The following is a 21,345-nucleotide window of genomic DNA, read 5'->3' as shown; positions in this document are numbered from 1 at the left end:
TTACATGAATTGATTGACCATTTGCTGGTTTACCAAATGATTCTGTGGCACTGTGAAACATTCTGGAGACCATTATTAATAAGATGACACTCAACTCTGCAGTAACTTTTTATCTAATCCAGATCCTGCAGCTCTTGTTTAGCGAATTATTAGAAGACTCTGGATAAGAGAAATAGCTGTAACTTATTGAGACTAAGATAGGCCTTTCTCTCTCCTATGTGCCCTTACAGGGATGCATTTAAACAAAAACCTAGATGGCAAATGGTTAAGACAAATATTCAGGTGGAATACAGCAAGTTGCACATCTTTGTTTAGCAGGTTGCAGCACACTGCAGGTTTAACATCTTCACACTGCAGTGTTCTGGGGTCTGTGGTGCCCAGGGTTTCCTTCTGACATGGGAGATGCAATGGAAGCACTGCAGTGGTTTGCAGGGCAAAAGACTTGTCCTACCCTTTGCAATCTACAGGGCAACTGTACGTTGTCCTAAAGGTTCAGAATGAGCTGCTGGACTGTCCCGTCTGCGGGATCTGACCAGACACGAGGAGCTCTGCCCTGGTCTGTCAGAGCCTGTCTGCTAATCTGAGTGAGTCATGACTCAAAAGGACTGTCTGGAACTGCTCAGTTTATTTTGGTGCTCTACAAGAGTGATAAATAAGACTCAGCATTGAAAGAAACTGATTGCAAGGACGGGATTTCTAGGAGAGTTCTATTCTGTGCTCTTAGGACAAAGCTCAGTGTTTCTAATGTACTTATTTTACAGAGTTGAAAAAGAATTTGACTTACCCTGCATCAGAATGTATATATAAGAGTTGACATTTTCATAAGGCTGCTGCTGATTGCATGGAAGCACCACGCTCCATTCTAGCTAATATAATCTATTTTGGTAACAGACATTTGGGTCAATCTGTTCTCATACAAATTCTTAATAAACACATTCTTTCTCCCGCCCCATGCAATCTGAATAGATGGGAAGATGGAAAGCAAATGGGCAGGCTCGAAGCATTGCATCCTTATATTTCCAAGAAATGTTGTTATTGTTTACCACTATATGGTAGGAGGACTATAAAAACAAATCTTACTTTTTATTGTAGTCTATGAAGTTTCAGGGTACAATTTCAAAACTGTATTTTCTGAGTCAAAGAATAAAAGCTGCTATTTCTGCAGACAGATGGCTAAGCATGTAGTTCTCCTGTCTGCATGTGCAAACAAAGATTATTGCAGTCTCATTGCCTGCACCTTGCTTTCAAACTTGGGCCTTCACTTTATTTACAAAGCTGTTTATTAAATAGTCTAGGAAGTTGATTTCACTGTGCCTCTTTTTTCACAAGGGTTGTAGAATATAAATGAATTAGGGTTATGTTCTGAAACCATTTTATCTTACAGAAAGATTTAATAGGAAGTACATGTAATTAAAATTAAGACTTGATTGCCAACTTCTGATCTACTCTAATGCTCACATATTCGGTTATCTTAGAGAGTGCTAGCGTTACATTTTTCAATAACTGAAAAGTATTATTGCATTTAAAAATATTTAGCAATTATTGCACAGTTGTTACATTTAATAACCTAACCAGTTTGGCTAAAACGATTCAAATCATTTGAGTCTGTAACACATTTCTGAATCCTCAGAGCAGTCTGTGAGCCTGCAGTCAGTCCTGCAGCACCATGGACAGCTCGTGTCATTCCACACTTCAGAAGAGCCAATTAAAGGCCTTCAGGAGGCCTTGTCTTGGTGAGCGGGGAGATGCACTGAAGAACTGCCCTCAAAACAAGACAGTCCGAGCACAGAGAGAAACCCTGCCAGGGATGTTGGATTGGGGTTTGCTGGTTTGGGGTTTGCTGGGTTTGAGTGTGGGGTTGGTTGGGTGTTTTTGGGAGAGGGCAGCCTTGTAGACAAAGCACCTTTTTACTGATGCAGAAAACATTCCTCTTTTCTGGAGATCAAAGATTTGGGTTTTGATGAATTCACAAGAGAAATCGAGCCTGGTGATCGTAGATTCTGGGGAAAGTGATATCTGTCCACTCCTTGCACTAAGAAATGCCTCTGACAATCTGATCAGGAGAACTTCACAGTTAGAGAAGCTGTGACAAGATGCCTCTGAGGAAAACATTCCTGTACCAGAGCCCATTATCAAGTATAAGTGCTTTATTGTTAATAAAAGACATATATTGGGACCTTTTTCAATGGATGTGCGATGCCCAGTGCTATTGTCACAGAACCCCTGTGCTCCTACAGCCCAATTTTAAACCTTTAAGTAACAGAAGCTCAGTTTGGCTCTCAGATTCAGTTTGCTAAGATTATGATTTTCTGAGCTATTTTAATTAAAAAAACCTAGGACCTGAAATGCTTGTGTCAGCATGAAGGGGAAAAAACCAAACAAAAATCCCAACATTTTTTCCTGTGCGTATTGATGATGATGATGATGATTCTGCTTTGAATGACAGGCTGGGATGAGAAAAGAGAGGGGAGGGAGAGTTTTTCTAATGAGTAATTTGATGACTCCTCCTTTATTCTGAAGTACTATTGATCTTTTTTTGTCTGGAGGGGTTTTTGTTGGCTGACAGCTAAAAGTTCTAGCATAAATCTATTGTAAAAATCAGTGTGTCATACTGCCTCATGATAAAGGCAGTCCACAAAGAAATATAAATTGACTAAAGTGTTTCCAGGGATGAACCAGAGGAGGTGTCCTCGCTGTGCTAATGAGCTGCAGCTCTCATTTCCCATGGCTGGCCAGGGCAGGGAGGGCTCCCCACGCAGCTCCCAGTCCCTGCAGCCAGAAGTGCTTCATCACCGCCCTTCCATTCTGCTTTGCTTTTTTGGTACAGGTTCTGTCAATACTAATTTAGATTTTTAGCATTTTATAATACACCCCCCAAAGCAGTGAAAAAGTGGCAGCGCAGCAGCCGTTCTGTGATCTCCCCCCGCGGTCAGCCCGTGCCGGCATCTCCGCCGGTTTCCTTGGAAACTGCCGGGGAATGGGATCGGGGCAGCCTCCGATGGATCGGGAGAGTCGGGGCAGGTCCGAGTGCCAGACACCTCATGGGCTGCACGAAGGAACGAGCACGGAACCAGTCACAGGCTAAGGTTCCTTTATTTTTGAGGGAAGCCCCGTGAAGAGGCACATCTGCAGTGCCTTGGAAGTTTGGCTGGAACGAGGAATGGATTGAAAATTTCATCTCTGTAGAAACCACAGTGTTTTGGGGGTTTTCTTTTCTTTTCTGTTGGTTTTTTTTGGGGGGTATTTTTTTCCTCCCTATGGACACTTTTAAGTCTTCATTTCATGTCTGGAGCTATTCCTTGATTTTTGTTGGTTTTTTGTTTGTTTGTTTGTTTGTTTTCTGGAGATATCTATTCTAGGACTTGTTTCTGAGAGGAAGGAGCAAAAAAAAAAAAACCCACAAAACCCTAAACTAAAAAAAGCCCTCCAAAAATCCAAACCCCATACTGAAAACAGAAGAGATCTATTTAAGAAACTATTTATTGTTATGGAACATAATCTTCTATATTGTCAGAGGAATAGAAGGAATTCACATCCTTTGAGCTGTTTATATTTTTCACCTTTTTTCTGTCTTAAGAGTTTATATCGAAATGACTTAATAGCCTGTGCTGCTGCCATTGCTGACTTCAGGAACACTGATGGGCTGCAGAGTGGGGCCTCAATATCCTTCACTGTGCTTTGCCTCCGTTTTTTTCAACAGTGTAGGAAGACATCTTTTGTTTTCAACCAAAAATCTGTTGGTGACTAAGGCCTCCTTATGTCAAATTGTCTCAGTTACTTTTGAAAAAAGCAAATTATATGGCATAAAGCAAAAATCATTGTCTCAAGAAAATCTTTAGAAAGTCATGGAGATAATGTAGTTCCCCTGTGCATTGGTGTTGCCCATAGAAGTCTCCTCTTGCTTCCTGTTTCAAGGTGGTCAAAAATATTCTGAGCAAAGCTCTGAATAAGAAATATACTCATCAAAGAATTTTCTTTGCAACTTTTTAAATAATTATTTATTGTGTGAAAAATGAATGCAAACTTCCCTCTTAATTCTTCCAAGTTTTCTCCCCAGCTGAGCAGTCAGAGGTGAAGCACAGAACCCAGACATTGATACCTGCAGGGCTGCTCCCTCCTCACAGCTTGGTTGGAGCCATAGCCCTCTTTAATTCTTTGAAAGCAGGAAACCCCAGGAATTGAAGGGTTGGCCTCCAGAGTAATCAGCTGCCTTTTTCTGCATGGATGGAGTACAACACTAATTGTACTTATGTCTCACAAAAAATTACATTTATTACATATAGGTGATTACCTTCATCAAAAAATTTATAATCTTTTGAAAGAATAAAATCAAGATTTTAGTCCAGACCAATAGTCTCTAAAATCATTTAGCTGGGAATCAAGTGTTCTTCTACACTTTGTCAGGCTGTTGCAGCAGCTTTGTGTTCTGTTGCCAAGAACTGAAGTTGGGCATCTGGCCTGTGGTTACCTGATTCATCCCTCTTGGCCTTTTTTGTATGGGCACAACATTGCCTCTCCTTTAATCTCCTGGAGTTACTCCAGTTTTCCATGATTTATTAGAAAATGAGCATTAGGAGAGAGGAGGTTTCCTCTGCCTCCTCTCCTTTACTACTCTTTGTGGTTTTTTTGTTTGTGGTTTTGGGGTTTTTTTTCTCTTTCTTTTTTTTCCCCAAGGTTTTCTGATTTTTATAATGTTTATCTTTGGTAAGTTTTCCCTTAACATCCTTCCTAATAATTCACTGACAACAGATTATTTTCTCATCTTCCTGAGCAACAACTTATCCTGGGGGGGTTGTTTGTTTGTTTTTCATATAAAGCATTACTGTTTGCACTTTTTAAAATTGTATCTCTAATTACTATGCTATGAATTATATGGTTTGGTATTATATATATACTATTCTATTTTTTTCTCCTTTCTATGGAGTTTAAACTTTTCATGAAAAAAACCCTCAAAAATTTATTACAAATTAAAAATGACATATTTAATCTTAGCAGTCCAACTTTCTGAGAGAGGATTCGAAACTTAAACTGAGACAGTGTATTTAGATTATGATATTTCTTATTTCAACATGAAAAACAGAGCTTATTAAAAGTCCTTTGTGCTACTAATCCTAATATCAAACCTGAAAATCAAGACTATGCTTAAATATCTTGAGATTTGCTGGGCTAAAGACACTATCTCTACTTTATCTGATCAATTTTCCATGCCTCATAACTTTTAATTTATATTACTTTCATAACTTTTAATTTATATTACTTACTATCTCCTTCACTTTTTTTTATTAATTCAATTTCCACCTTCACCTGATCACTGAAATGGAGTTGTCTCTTTCTATCTTTCTAGTACTGTCATAAATTTGGAACTTCTAATATTCTGCTCTTTAGAAACCCTTGATTCTGCAATCTTCTTAAGCTTTTCTTGCCAGCCAATGGATTCCTTATCTTGAGGGGAGGAGACCCTTCCCAGGCCCTGGAGTACCATTAGAGCTCTCTCTGTAAGCCCCTCTGAAGCCTGCTTTCAGTTTAGTATATCTGCATTATACATATTTTTCTGGACAAGAGTATTGTATTTGCAATATAAGAAAAACCGAACCCTCCAGACTTTCTAGAAGTAGTTTTCTCTCTTTGTTACTCTTTGGTCTAATTACTCCTCCATGCTTCCAGGCAAGCAGTGTTGGTCAGGCTGCTGGCTGGGGAGGTTAGTTGTTGTTGTTGTTGTTGTTGTTGTTGTTTTGTGGTTTTTTATGTCCCTGAAAACACACACACTTGACTGTTAGGCTGATGTTCAGAAAATATTTGATTCAACTTGTGCAAGTACTTCTTGAATATATTATTAAAATCTATTAAAATAAATGCAGAAACTTGCATTTATTTTATTATTATTTGTTCTGAGAATGAAAAAAGGATACCTGCCTTCTCCTGCTTTTCTTTCAAAAGGTATACTCAGACTAGTAACAGTCTACAGTGGCTTAAGACTGATAAAACTACTTGTGCTTAGTAGCGTCATTAGACATTTTAATTTGAAATTCATAACTTCCAGTAACAAGCAGGCATTGTTTTGGAGGATGTAGGAAAGCTCCACAGGTCAAACTTCCCAAAGTTCTTGCAGCTCTTGTGGCTGCAGTTGGTGTGAGGGGGTGCTGGGCTGAGCTTTGGGGATGTCTCTGCCTGGCTCAGGCACGGCCAGGCTGGAACCAGGGAGGGAATCCAGCAGGTCCTTCAGCCACTGAGGGAGATTCCTGGAGCCCCTGGAAGAGGCTTCTGCAGATAATTTGTCAGAGCTTGGTCCCTTTCTTCCCTTTTAATCAGGAGACAACAGATAAGAAGGGCAACAATGGTGACTTTTTGCTGGGGTCAGCCTAAAGACAAGAAATTCAAAGCCAGTACTTCTGAATTTGGGGTTTTTGGTCTGCCTGTTGTTTTGGAAATGGTTGTAATTTTGCTGTGTTGAAGAATAATTAATGTCTTCTCTAAGTTGAACCCAACATTAACCTTGTTTGAAATTTCAGATTGTAACTACTATTGAATCTGTTCATTCTCCTAAGCAGTGGACAGTCTCTGTCAGTAAAAAAAGAAAAAATTAAAGTGCAGAAGCCCAATGGAAGATGGATTTGTTTACTTTTTTTTTTGTCTTGTGCTTAATAAGAAATTGTTAGCAGATTTAACCTTGGAGGCTGGAGATTAAGCCTGATGTACTGCATTGAATATTCAAAAGCAACTGTCAAATGCACTTTATTTGTGATAGGCTCAGAGCCAAAAGCTAAATGGATGATCTTGGAGGAGATTCTTAACATACAACACTTAGCAGTAAGTGTACTTACTGTACTTACCAATATATGGCATCTTTGTACACATCTTTATTTACATGAAGCGTTGAAATATCATCAAAGAATTTGACAAAAAGGATCTTAATTTAAATTCAAAGGTGTCAGTTAACACAACTGTGCTGCTCATTCTATGAGACAGTAGCACAAAGATAATGTGCAGATGAGCCACCACTTCCCTGGGCAGCTCCCTCAGCAATCCCAGGATGCTCCCACCTTGGATTGCTTTTCCAGTGCCTGCAGAAGGCAGGTGATCCAACAGAACAGTTCTGCTTTAAGGGCAGGAGAAGAAACAGATAAAAATAGGTATGCACATGGAAAGTGTTTCACTTTTCCATATGCTAATAGCAAACTGCTAGGCCTCCTAATCATCTCTCTCATTAGTGGCTGCATTTTCAAAATGGTCTCAAAAAGATCTTTCAGTGTGAATAGCCAGGGAGAGATCTGCATAGATAAAATTAAACAGAATTTTGAGGAAGAAAAAATTAGACACAAAGGGTTAGTGTTCTCATGGAAGAACTGGAATACAATTCTGAGTGTGCAAACAGCTTGCACATAATACAGCTTTTTTATCTAAAAAAAAAATCTTTAAATACCAATCTCTTTGAACAGTTTAGTGAGAAATATTTTACATTATTTTCTGCTGTTGAAGGTGACAACGTTCTTGAAAAGGTTTGAATGAGAATTTTTATTACTTTGGAAATTTTGAGTATGAAGAACAGAGCAGTCCTAAGGCCAGGGACCCACTGATGCCAAAGACAGAAGGTAAAACTCAGGGAGTATAGGTAGACACTTACCAAAGGCAGTGCAGTATTCAGCAGATCTATCTATATATGCACAATAAGAGCCTCAGATTGTCTAACTGTGTATTTTTCTGAGGAACAGAAAACTACTCTTCAAAGATGGAAAAAGTAATTCTCCAGCAACCCCCTATATTGTTGATGCCATCAATGGTCACTGGATATTTCATTACTACATATTATTTTATAACTAGGGCCTTGTTTGCTTAGAATTTAAGTCAAGATAAATGTGTTGCACCATATGTGAGGTGTTATGAACATACACTAAGTTCCATTTCTCTGTGATTTGTGACATGGTTGAATTTCTTAACATGGACACGATTCATTTCTAAGAGTTGTGATGTTTTGCAGGAGTCACTGTCAAGTTTTAGGTGAAATCCTCCTCAGAGTGCCTTTACCATAACATGCAATGTTTAGCTTTTGCTTTACTTTGCAAAAAGATTTATATTGAGCCTTCTAAGCACTAAAATCTTCTTAACATAGATCACATCTTTTCAGTGTTGTATGTGATAGATTTTGATGGATTCTCTGGAGCACAGTGGAAATCATTCACATCCACCCCACGAATATTCACCACTTCCCTCATTTATCCATCTGATTTGCAGATGGACTTTTCTGCTCATATTTTGAAACAGCCATTTGTAAAAGGGTTCTGTATTAAAAATGAATTGTTTCCTGTTGTAAAAGAAATGTTTATTACATCACATAATGTGCAGTCGTAGGAGTGTGTCTATTCCAAGCCGGCTTCTTAAATAACAACAAACATTTGTACACACCCTTTCTTATTTTCCCTTCCTTTCTGCCCACTGGACTCAATGACATTTGCCAGTTCATAGAACTGGTTCTAAGAGCACCTTCCAGGACAGTTAGGAATGAGAATGTGACTGCAAAAGTTCGGATAAAACAAAACAAATGATTCTGGGGTTCATGGCTGGGCAAAGCCAAGCCCCAGGACACTTTAACTTCTCCAAACCCAGGCAGCTCTCAGGATCCAGGGGCTGGGGAGTTGGAAGTTCAGGTTCCCCACTTGCTGGGAAAAGGGTTCTGACTCATTTTAGCTCTAGGAAGCAAATAAACAACACACAAGCTGAAAATTGGGTTTCTAAAGCCCACAGTAAAGATCTGCAGAACTTGCAGATGTGTAGCTATTTTAAATAATTTTAAGAAAGCTGAAACAAATCACTGGTTTCCAATCAACTGATACCTCTTCAGTTAGGAAAGAGTTTCTAATAGTAATTGCTAATGTTTCAACTCCTGAATTTCTAATCCTAGTTATCACCTGTAGATGCTAATTTATTACTGTTTTGCCTTCATCCAACCTTACTTCACCTCTGTTCATCTTTATTATTTCTTATAACATTCTTCCCCCCCTTAAAATGTGTTAATGTGCTTTGAATTTTATATAAATCACTTAATTCTTCTTTCCCTATCCTTTATATCCCCATCTCCTCTTTATTAGTGGTTCCTTGTTCTGTGACTATTTAGAGGGCCTTTAAAAGTCTCTTTTTAGGAGCAAAGCTTCCTATCCCATTTGTTGTAAAACTTCATGGCACAGTGTTAAAAAATAACACCATAAATATAAATTTTAGTATATTATTTAAAATCTGTGATTTACCAGCAGGTTATTAATTATTTGAACTCCTTAAGCTTCCTCAGCCTTACCCCCAAAAAAAAACAAAGGAAAAAAAAAAGGAAAAGGTGATATATTACAGTTTTCTCTTGAAAATTCACTTTTTTTTTTATCCACATTTAGGCTAACCTCAAAACAGTTTATGGTTTCCCTGAATTTATGTCATGCTTTCTTTACATTTATAATAACTCTTGTCTGTACTACCTCAACCAAATCAATGCTACTGTTTCATACCCCATAGAGTTTTTTGAGCTTTGTATGTCAGTACTTTGTTGAGGCCATAGTTTGGAAAGATGAAATTATTCCATATTTTGAATGTATATATCTGCTGCCAGAATTTACTTATCACTTTTATAAGGGTGTTTCTCTGTGTTTGTTTGGTTTGGAGGTTTGTTTCTCTTTTTAATGAGCAAACCTATTCTTTAGGAATTGTATGTTTTGAGTGTATCAGAATCAATTTGCCAGGAATCAGCAAGTTGGTTTGTGAGTGCAGTGACACAGAGGAACATATTTAGAAGGCATATGGCAGGGAAAGCAGGGTGTGCTGCACCCTGGGAGAGCTCTTCCTATTTTCCTGCAGCACTTCACTGACTGGAGCACATGCACATGGGGCTCTCTTGAATGTGTATTAATTGAACACGAGACCATTTCCTAATGATAAATTCTATGCTCATTTAGTTTCTTTCTTGTTTACAAAAATAACAGCCTTGAACAGTCAGTATGCAGTAATTGCTGGTCTCCACTAAAGGAATTAAATAACATGCCTTTGTTATTCATGATTCAGTTGTTTTGTGCATAACATACAACTTTCAGCTGAAGAAAAGCAAGGAAAAAGCCAGAGGAGATGATACAGGTATATCTTCTGTGTATATACATAAAGAGAGGTGTAGTTAGGAGATGACCCAGCACAGGATCTGTGCATCTGCTCACCCCCAGTGCTGGCTGGTGTTCCAGCACATTGACACCTGCACACAGGGGCAAAATGCAGCTTTTGGGGGGCTCTGCAGGGCAGGGACAAGAGGAAGGAAACCCTTTAGGCTGGGGGGAGCTGCAGATGCCAGGGCTGAGCCTGGCAAGGCCTGCAGGGCTCTCTGGGCTCAGCCTGACTCAGTGCCTGCTGAGCTCGTGCTGCTGGGGCTGAGCTCCCGACACCTGGGCTGAGTATAATTCCACAGGAAGCCCCACCAAGGATACAGGAGAGTTGATGTGTTTTTGAAAGGTACAAATTCAGAGGCAATGCACTCCTTCAGTCTTCTTAATATATCTGCTGCTCAGACTTTTTGATACCTGTATCTTCGGGAATGCCTCAAAAGCTGTTCTACTTCACTGCTCTGAGTTCCTTGTATTCACTGTGTCTGAAGAGCTAAGTAGAAAAGATTGTCTCACTGAAAGGTCTCTGGGGGTACTGACATCCCACATGCATTCTGCTAAGCTTCCAAAGTTTGTTTTGTACTATATTTTGTTCTTATTTTTGGCAGTCATATTGGAATTGTAGCCTCTTGGGCAGCCATGCTTTAGAATTTTACTTGCTGCCATAATTTGAGTTCCATTCAGAAAAAGTGGCTTGAAGGCCTACAAACTTTACGTTTAAACCCCCTGCTCTGTCCATTGCATTTTCACCATTTGATAAAGAAGAGTTTTCAGAGCTCTCCCCTGACTGTCTTAACAGCATGGTTTCCAGGCTGCTTCCTATGGATTTTAGTTCTCTATTCCTTTTACTTCATTGTCTTTCAAACTGCTATAGCCCACTCATTTGAACAGAATCTGACTCCTGAATTTCACTGTTGCAAACTACTTCTTAGTTTGATCTTACAAAACATGTCAAATTTAATTATATTAAGGGCTTTTTCCTTTACCAGGTCAATCATATTTACAGGAACGATTTCAGAAAATTACTTAAGACAAAGTCAGGAATAGCCTTTTCTCTTGTCTTTCTAATTTCTGTTGTGATGTGACATACAGCTCATTTATACTTGGTTTGATAGTTGTCCTAACAAACTTTGTTAAAGATTGTTCTAATCTCTGCCAAGACCAGCAAACACTCAGCTGTGTGGGTGTTCTCCCCCCCGGGTCACGCTGTCGTGCAGTGTGGGCCTGTCTAGACTCTGACATAGGACCCACAGATAAATTGGCCCCAAAAGACCATCTTATTCTAAGAGTTATCTCTCAGGTGCCCAGGAACAGAAATCCAATGTCCCAGTGCCCATCTAGTGAAGAAAAGAAAGGCAGCAGTGTTGGGGTGGGGAGGGACACGATGCCCTTCTCATGTCACACTGAGCCACAAACTCAGTGTGCTGGGAAAAGACAACTTCACCTGCTGGGACCTTCCAAACCTTTGCTGCTGGATTGGACACACGAGGGCATTAAGAGAGTCACTGCCATCGAGGTGATGCAAAGAAGGGCTGCAGGTCACATTCATAAACAACCTTGGACTTGAAATTCCAGTGTTTCTTTTCAGGATTCAGGGCACCTGCCCCTCTAACTTTGTATATACCATAAAAACACACTCTGTGTTCCCAAATGTTTACACAGACCCCGATTTCTGTTTATGTATTTGTGTCTTTCCTTATTGGCTGAAAATATTTATCTTGTCATGTTTCAGAAGTGTAAACTTTTCCCTAAACCCTGTGAAGCTTACCTTAAATCTTCTCCTGTTTGCAGATGTTGTTTTTTATTTCTTGTACTAATGCATCTATTTCAAAAGGATTTATTATACTGTTCACCATTTATCTGCTCAGTTACTGGCTGTAGGAATGAGAATTTGAAAATCTTTTTCTTAAAAGAAAGACAGGGTTACTAGTGAGGAAATTCAAAGAATGACACGTGAGTGCTTTCATTCCATGCAAAAGAGAAGTTTGTTGTGGCAAATAAATTTATTATGAGAATGTCTGAAAGTGAGGAAGTAGAAGAAGGAAATGGAAGGTAGTTGTTTGGGCTTTTTTCCTTAAAACCCACTTTGAAGTGTAGAAATGGTGAAAGAATCATGTTGATTGTAGAGGCAGTATAAATTAGATCATCATAAACTTTTACATTGTAATAACCTTAAGGAAAAAAAAGGTCATTCTTGCAGAATTATACGTGACAGTAATGGACAAATCTCCTGTGCATATGGCATGTTCCCCTGTGGGATATGGGTTCATACAGCAGCATCAGAAAAGTGCTGGTTCAGAAAAGAAGAAAATTGCAAATGAATGAATGAATGACAGCAACATCAATCAGCCTTGTCCTGAAAAGAAAACTCTTACCCATAGCCTCAAAAATAAGTTGTGACAGTGTCAACTGTATTTTTGACTAAGTGTAAGATGTCAGAAGAGGGACTAATGCTGGGAAGATGCTGGTCAAACTCAAAGCAGCTCTTCAAAGTGGCTCTGAAGACAATTTTATTGCCTTGTTTAAGATTTCACTGAAATGTCCATGTCTGGAAAAGTGATCAGTAGTAGTTGTTACAGTGACCTTATGCTGGCCTGTGGGGAACAGACATGGTTTGTCCCCAGGCATTAGGGAGAAGGTCACTCAGAACAAATTCAGAATGGCTTCAAACCCTCTCTGAGCTCCCCGACCACTGCTTGAGGATGGAACGTACCTGTAACATCTCTGACCTCCACAATAAGACACATCCTCTATTTTGAAAGCTGTAGCTTCAAAAAATATAAGAATGTGAGAATGTTTTTATTTCCATCATTAGACAAAAATTCCAAAGTATTTCTTTTTCATTTCCCTGGAAATATGGTAGAGACCAGATTGCTAAGAAGTTATTGAATAATCATGACTCTTGGGCCTCTTCCAGTTTTCTAACATTTAGTGCTTTGTATGATGGGCCTTGGAGTTGCTGTTCCTGAGCTGAATGTGGATTTTGCCATTAATTTCAGCAGGACCTGGGTGCTCAGCCAGGATGTGCTTCACCCACCTCACCTGGGAACCTGGCACAGCAATACTGCACAGACTGACTGCTTTGCACCAGTGAGTCTCTTCCAGGTCATAGCTGGATGAAAGATCCACAGCAACACTGAAGTATTTTAGAGAGATCCTTGGATGCAATGGTAAATACTGACAGTATGACGAGTTTGTGTCCTGTATATAGTTTCTTGAGAGGGATTATTCCACAGCTAGTTTTGTTGTTGGTTTGAGTGGTTTTCCTCTTTCTGTGGAGGGTGATGTAGCTCTTTGAAAACATTCTCAACTCAGCAAAACTGCTCCATTCAGACTTGGTAATTGCTGCTGAACAGAAACATCTGTCAGTGAGATTTCTACCTTCTAGCACTGTAAACAGGCAGATCACATGTAAAACAAGGATCAATTCCAATAAACATTTGGCCTGCAGACCAAAGGATCAGTCAGGGGCAAAATGTGCTACAAAACATGTATTTCTTCTTACTGCAGCACTGGGGAACATCTCATCACCAGGACTATCTGAGGTTTTAGGACAGCAAGTAAAGAACAGGATTATTGACACAAGCACTTTTGGGATGGGCATGAAAGAAGGTGAAAGACAATGAAGAGCACTGTGTTTTCTCTGGGCTGGAAGAAGGCTTGAAGTAAAAGAGTTTCATCTTGTATTCTAGAACACCAACAAAAGGACAACTGGAATCTGTTTTACAGTGAGATACAGACGTGTGCTCCAGCTCTTGCTGAAAACCTCTGCCTGGAGAGCAGTTTGAGTATTGCTTATATCCACTGATAGTACTTCTTAGATTCTTTCTATTGAATTGCCCCCCTGTTGTCCCCGCACTTGTTCAAGGTGGTGGTAATGAGGAGGAAGAGTTCTCTGAAGAAGTGAAGTCCTTCCAGCTAAAGAAAAATCCAGCTCAAACTAGGTAGATTTCCATTTTCATCTTAAAACTTGCAGGCAGTTATACCAGTCCCAGGACTGATTGAAGCTACATGGCTTTAGAAAGAAAATATTGGTTTTATCAAAAGCTTCTAACCTAACAGTTTTAGAACCCTCAGATATTTTTTACAGCACTATTTTGGAATGTATTACCCAGTATAAAAAATTTAGGAAACTAACTCTCTGTCCAAGAGAGCTTAGAAAGGAAGATCAAATCCTGCAATCAGCTGATGCAAACAAATGCCACTCCATTAATTTAATAACAGGTTTCTGCAGTGTCTTTCAGGGCTGAATCTTACACAAACAGCATGGAGGAGATTTAGACACAGAGTGACATAATCTTGGTGGACATTTTTTGCTGTCTTTTGAGTGTTTTAGTATCCTTACCCTATGCAATCCCTCACTGTGCCCTGCCTTCCTATCAAAGGGTGTGTACACTGCAGGTATTTCCAGCTATCTAAGTGCCCACGTAGCTAAAACTGAAGAATTAAAAAATTGCTGTCTATATAGCTCTTAAACTAATTTATTCTACCACTTTGAAGGAAACAGGGCTTTTTGTGGAGCTTTCATGATGTGCTAAGAGGACTGTAGATCTCAATCGAGGTGCCAGGCATTTTGTGTCCCCACTGAGTTACTGACAATTGGCTGCAATCAAAGCACTCGGGAATGCCTCACACAACCTTGTACTTTTTTTTTTAACCTGTAATTCAACTTCACATTAAAAGACTTTCTTCAATATACATCTAAGATCTGCTGATCTCAAACTACACAAAAGATTTCTGTTAAAAGATATAGCAGGTCTTTGACTCCTAAAGCACAGCCTCGGTCATAAACTGGGAAGTTCTCCTGTACAGTGCCTGTAACCCTGTGGAGCTGCACACAGTGAGTGACAGAAACAGGAGCTCCAGCAAATCAAATCCTATATAATTATGCAAACCAGTAAGTGATTATTATTTGCCCCTCCCATTTGCTCTTCTCTTACAATTAACTGAAGCTCATGCTTGTACCAAGTGGTACTTGATTCCTAAGCAACTTATCAGACTCAGTTTCTGCACAATACTAATAATTTCATAGTTTTTTAAGGGCCAAGAGCAGTATAACTGGCAGGTCATCCCCTATTGCTTTTGTCAATAAATTTGCCAATTTGGATTCTCTCAGATACATGGGAGTTGAAGTTGATGCCAACCTGTAAATCCCAGAAGATTGTCACTATGCAAAAGTGAATTCCACTGCCCATGAAAAGCAGCATCAAGGCACACCTGCATGAATAATTTTTCTGTGTATGTGATGTAACAGGGATCTTTATGCTGACAGACTGATTGCTAATGGGATGCTGTGTGATGCATGGACTGGGACACCCTAGATCTGAAGACCTAAAATGACAAGTGAAACAAGATAAGGTGTATTTAAACCTTGTTCAGAAAATTTCTACAAGGGTTGACTATATTTTGTTTTCTTTTACATGAATTTATGACTTTACAGGAGTTGGAAATTGAAATCATGTATCAAAATATTTTATTATTAACATTCTTCTGTAAATTAGAGAATTATGTCTTGATACCTGGAATCAACATTCACCTGAGTGTTTCTGTACTACTGCATCTCATCCAAATGCTCAAAAGCTCTGGAAACATCACTTCCACAGAACTGTATTCATACCAGCCTGTTCAGGTGCAGTGAAAAGAATCTTTTTTTATGTGGGATTTTGCACTTGTTAGTCACGTTACTTGTGATACAGGGCTACTGTTCTTGGGCTGCCATCAATCAGCATCTCTTCTGTCTCTACTGACTGGAGTGATTGGATCACTTGAGAATCTATCTTGAAATTCTTACTCTACCTGAAAGCTTATTTTTGCATAGTCTATACATTTACAGAAAGCCATTTGAAAATCCTCTGGAATTCTTAGTACGTGGCCTGGGATATTACTTGTGACAGGAAAATACTGCCACAGTCAAGGGCTGACGAGTGAAGTACGATGTTCCTTTCCAGCCCATTTCTTTCTCAGTGTCACACACTGCCCAGCAAGGGCAAGTATAGAGGATTTCAGCTCGGGGGCTGGTTTTTTGCACTCCTCAATCTTGAAAGCTAAGAATCAAAATAATCTACAATTGCTGTTTAAAATATGACCATCTTTGCTGGCTTCTCTGTGAGATTACAGTACTTGTAGTCTAATTGAGATATTTTTAGAGCTACAAGTACCATATCCAGCTGGGAACCAGGTTATTTGCCCATTGTAAGACACCTAAAGTCTCAGCAATCCTTAAACACGTCACATGAACGGCTCTGCACCTTGCCAATACTGGTGTTCACACCAGTTACTTCCTCTAGTTTTCAATCAAACACACAGACACAAGTGAGAAAAAGAGGGGAATGATTTCTTTGACAAGTTGCTTAAAATAAATGAGAGATTTTGAAGGTGATAAGAAATTTTAAATGGCAGAGACAGACCAGAACCCTGTGGTCAGAGAAAGAGTAGTAATGTCAAAGTGCATAGCAAAGTATGAGAACCTTTGCAAAAGGCAAAGTATTGTATGACTTTGTATTCTGTCAGTACATAATGATGTTGTGTCACAGGCTGGTCTGGGCACACAGAGCCTGCAATGGTGCTAAGAGAGTGTTACTGCCATAGACCCCTTTAGACAGTGGTGCATTTACAGCCATATTGAGTTATGCAGATCATCCCAAACATGGTTCAGTAGTGCCTTTACACTTCCCAAACCCAAGGATATACTTTAATTTTCCACAACAATACACAGTAATATCCACATGTATTGAATTCATTGGAGATATGTTCAGTTCCTTTTTTCTGGAAGAGCCAGACTGAGAGTAGGTTTCACTACACATGGCACAGTGGTGCTCTGGGCCCAGAACAAGTGTTCCCTGCATATACCAGAGCAAAGAACAAATGCCAGATATTTTGGCATAGCTTGCATTCTTTTTGTGTACTATTCTAACATTCAGTGGAAATGTGTTACTTTTCTGCCCCTGAGTTTGAGTTGATATGTAAATCAAAACTTCCTGTCAGTGCAGCACTGAATATTACCATACTTCAGCAGCAGGTTCATGTTGGTATCTCGTTCATAATCAGGCGTGGTGAATGACACATTTCTGTGCTGTAACAGCAATTAATAGCAGAGGCTCGGAAACGGCTCAGAAATCAGGAGTGTCAACTGTAGTCCCAAGTTAGCATTTGCAGGTGAATTTCACGGGGCAGGATTAGTGTTTTATCTTGAGACCTCCTGCTCTTATCATATGATTGCAGGAGAAAAAAAGCGCCTATTATAGATCTAAAGTAAAATGATTCATTGCACAGCGTATCCACCATCTTCCTTTCAGGGCTAAATTTCAAGAGGTTTGGCAGTGAGGCAGCCTGGCCGTGAGAGAACAGAAACCTCCGCTGCTGAGCAAGAGAGCGGCTCTGGAGCATCGGCCGCGGAGCAGAGCTGGAACACGAGGTGGGGCTTGGGGGGTTGCTGTTTTAAAAATCCTTAAACGTTTCTTTAACGTGTTTGGGTTTTTTTTCTTGTCAGTACACGAATAGGACACATTTATCACACATACACGCTTGGCAATTTCAGCTGGAAAAGTGTATTTTCTCACTTTGTGTAATTCCAATTGTGACAAACAGGAGAAGGCGTAAAAATACGTCTGAGGAATTGCCCCCAGCCCCCCAGAAGATGTGTTTGGATGCTCGGTGCTGTAAGAAAAGCCCAAGCAGGCGCTCCCTGGAGCTCGAAGGCACAGCGGGGCGGGGCGAGCGCTGCCGGGGCACGGGGGCAGCTCCGGGGGCTGAGGGGGCTGCGGGGCTCCCCCGCTGCCGAGCGCTCCAGCCGCGGCTCCGCCGGGCCGTGTTCAATGGCTGCCAGCTCCGCGGGCTGCCGGCTGCGCCAGGCTCTGCCTGTTCGCTCCTTTAGCGGCTCCGCCGTCTCTCGGGGGCAGCGCTCCCCCCTCTCCGCCCCCCAGGTGAGGCTTCACCCCCCGCCTCCCTCAGCCCACCCCGGGAGCCGCCGCCCCGTCCGCCCGCGCAGCCCCCCGGCCCTGGGCCCCCCGGCGCTCCCTCAGCCGGGCCGGGTGCGCGGGGTGCGGGCTGGGGCCGGGCCGGGCACCCCCGCGCTCAGGGGCGGCCCCGCCGCTCTCCGGGGGTGCGGGAGGGGCAGGGCAGGGAGCTCCGGAGCGCCTCAGCCCCGCGCCGGCACCGAGCCCTGCCGCGCTCCCCAGCCCACCTCGCCCGCTGTGCAACACCCTCACCCTTGTCCCTCCCCCACCACCCGCCGTTTTCTCTTGTTTCTCTCCTTCCTTTTTTTTTTTTTTTTTTTTTCTTTCCCCGCTCCTCCACCCTCCTGCAGCGAGTTAAATGTTTCTTTTGTTAATTGCCGCCCCAAGTGCTCCCAATCCCTTGCCCGCACACCCGGGCCGGCCGCGGCCGGTGCCCGCCTAGCTGGGCTCGGTGGAGCAGCACAGACCGCGGGGCCGCGGCTGTGTGCGTGAGGAGGAGGAGGAGGTGGTGGTGTGAAGAGCGACGAGCACAAAGCACATTTGGGAAGAATAATTTAGCTCCTCTGTTTGTTGTTTTTCGGGAGTCTGGTTTTTCCCTTCTCCTTTCAATCTTTTTTTGTGCTCAGGATTTAAATGTCACTCAAAGCATCCCCAGATCAGCTTCTCGTTCGTCGCCTGTTTCTTCCGAGGCATTAACTGGATCACACGCTGCATTTGAAGAGCTTGGGTGTTTTACCCGCTAAGGTAAGTGGGCTTATGCACCTACACCGGGTCTGGATGGTCACTGAAAGCCTTGCAGGGTGGTGTTTTTCTTCCCCTCGGCTCCCCTCCTCCCCCAGCTCCGTGGCCAGGTTTCGCTCTCCCTGAAGAACTTGCGTCCCCGGGTTAAATATCGGTCGGGATGTGGCAAAGGCGCCGGGGGAGCGGGGCCGGGGGGGCTCCGCGCCCGCCCCTCGGGCACCAGCCAATGACCCCCTCGGTCCCCAGCGCCTCTGCTCCTGGAATAGCGCCTGGCATCGCAGGAACGGAAGAAACAGCCTAATCCTCTCTTACAAGAAACTATTCGTCATCATTTTTTTTTCTCCGTGAGAAATACTGTAGGCGCCCATCTCCCCTCCTCCCCCCCGCCCGCCCCCGTTGCCAGCACCGGCTCCTTCACCCGCACCTCTCCTCGCTTCAGGAGGTTCTTTCCAGGGACCAAAAAGTTAAGCTGCCCCCTCTCTCCCGCACCTGCCCCCATACGTACGCTGTGCATTCCCCTTTTTAACCTATTCTCCCTCTGCCTAAGCCGAGTCCGTCCAGCCCCCACCTCCCCTGAACTAGGTTGCAAAGCCGCCGTACCCTGCAACTCCTGAAACTTCTCTTCTTGCTGTGATTTATATTCTATACTAACAAAAAGGACAACAAAAATATACTGGATCCTCCTGTGGATGAGTTTTGTTTGGTTGTTTTTTTTTTTTTAAAATAATGCATTTCCTTCTTCCCCTTTAATTTTTTTTTTTTCTGGCAAGGAAATTTGCTCCATCTCCAGCAGCAACCACTGCTCCTTTTGATGTTGTGGTACGCCGTGCGCATGCGCTTCACATTAGAATTACTGCACTGGCCAGAATAAGTTGGATCTCTTCTTCTCTTCACTGAAACCCTAAATCATATCAAAAGCTAAAGGGATGCTGAGAGTCCGGAGAAAGGGTTACTTTGGGATTTGGTCATTCCCTTTAATAATAGCCGCGGTGTGTGCACAGAGGTAAGCGATGAAGGTATCTCTTTTCCTTTACTTTGAATTGCAGTGCATGCTGCTGCTGAGAGGAATGTACAGCTGGGGGCTGAGAAATCAGGAATAATATGGTATTGTTCTTTTTTTTTCTTTAGTGTCAATGACCCTAGTAATATGTCACTGGTAAAAGAGACCGTGGATAGACTGCTGAAGGGCTATGATATTCGCTTGAGGCCAGATTTTGGAGGTAATTTGACTGCTTTTGAATAAGAGAGGTTGCATATCCGAGCTGTGTACCTTTGGTGTGGAGAGGTTCAAACGTGTTGTGGGTGCTGTTGCTTTGGGGGGGGTGTTGCCATTTTCTCAAGCTGATCCAAAGTTAAGCCCATTGTTAATTTTCTTAGCACAGGATGCTCTTAATGCGATCACTTAAATCGCTTGCATATTTGTAATCGGTCCCTCATTTTTTGTGTGTGCTCATACTTTATTAACCCGTAATTAAACCCTCATTTAACTGGTTTTATCGAGATGCAAATCTCTCTTAAGTTTACCCAACCTTTGTTCCTTTCAGCATAATATGCCTGTGATCACAGGTACTATTTTTGAGTACAGGATGTGCTGTTAACTGATACAAAAATGCCATTTAACCCCCTGCGTGCTCCTGCTTCGAACTAGTTTGTTTATTTCGGACGTGTTCGCTGGGGGTGGCCCCTTGTCCCCCCATCCCTCCCTCGGGGCTCGGTGGCTGGGGGTGTGGGGCGGGCGGCGGCCGGGGAGGGAGCGGAGCGGGGCCGCGGTGCCAGCACGTGTATGCCGGTTACATAAAGCACGGCCGGGCTGTGGGGGCGCGGGGGTGAGCCCGGTGAGCCGGGGCACGGCTCGGTGGGCACGGCTCGGTCCCGCGGGGGGTGAGCCCGGTGAGCCGGGGCACGGCTCGGTCCCGCGGGACCAGCGGCTCGCCGGGGGGGGCGGGAAGGAGTGGGGAGCACTTCTCGCCTTCCTCCTGAGTTTCTGGTTATGCTTAAACGACGTTTCATGTGTTCGCTGCCTTCGCCAGCGAACTCTGGTAAGAATGAGTTAAGTTCACAGAGATCACATTGCGGACCATCTTGTCGGTTTGCAGGTCCCCCAGTGGCTGTGGGCATGAACATAGACATCGCCAGTATAGATATGGTCTCGGAAGTCAATATGGTGAGTATTTGGGGTGGGGGTGGGCGGAGCGGGGCCCGCGGGCCCGCGCGGCCTCGTGCCCCGCCTGCCGGGGGTCGGGGTGGAGGGTGCGGGGCGGGGGGGAGAAGCGGGGTCCGCGGGAGCGATGGATGCCGGTGTATCCCGGTGGATCGGGAGCGGTGGATCCCGGTGGATCGGGAGCGGTGGTTCCCGCTATATCCCGCTGTATCCCAGTGGATCGGGAGCGGTGTATCCCGCTGTATCCCGGTGGATCGGGAGCGCTGTATCCCGCTGTATCCCGGTGGATCGGGAGCGCTGTATCCCGCTGTATCCCGGTGGATCGGGAGCGCTGTATCCCGCTGTATCCCGCTGTATCCCGGTG

At 42.7% G+C, this 21,345-nt stretch overlaps 1 protein-coding gene across 9 annotated transcripts in view; it reads left to right on the top strand.

Annotated features, from left to right (window-relative positions):
* The window catches only part of GABRB2 (gamma-aminobutyric acid type A receptor beta2 subunit), a 159,660-nt gene that overhangs the window by 23,013 nt on the left and 115,302 nt on the right, over positions 1-21,345 (top strand). For 5 of the 9 annotated variants that reach the window (XM_017833868.1, XM_017833866.1, XM_017833864.1 and 2 more), the window contains 7 exons: positions 13,124-13,294; positions 15,379-15,482; positions 17,420-17,538; positions 18,706-18,823; positions 19,591-19,823; positions 19,949-20,040; positions 20,917-20,984. In XM_017833868.1, coding sequence (XP_017689357.1) covers positions 19,747-19,823; positions 19,949-20,040; positions 20,917-20,984 — 237 coding nt within the window. In that variant the 5' untranslated portion in view covers positions 13,124-13,294; positions 15,379-15,482; positions 17,420-17,538; positions 18,706-18,823; positions 19,591-19,746. Of the gene's footprint in view, positions 1-13,123; positions 13,295-15,378; positions 15,483-17,419; positions 17,539-17,914; positions 18,047-18,705; positions 18,824-19,590; positions 19,824-19,948; positions 20,041-20,622; positions 20,656-20,916; positions 20,985-21,345 lie in introns of those variants that run through there. The other 4 variants (XM_017833861.1, XM_017833862.1, XM_017833865.1 and 1 more) reach the window with 4 other exon arrangements.

Source organism: Lepidothrix coronata, unplaced genomic scaffold (genome assembly GCF_001604755.1).
Source record: "Lepidothrix coronata isolate B3197 unplaced genomic scaffold, Lepidothrix_coronata-1.0 Scaffold223, whole genome shotgun sequence".
Classification (NCBI taxonomy): domain Eukaryota; kingdom Metazoa; phylum Chordata; class Aves; order Passeriformes; family Pipridae; genus Lepidothrix; species Lepidothrix coronata.
The sequence above is the reverse complement of the archived record's forward strand: the minus strand, read 5'-3'. Positions and strand labels throughout refer to the sequence as shown.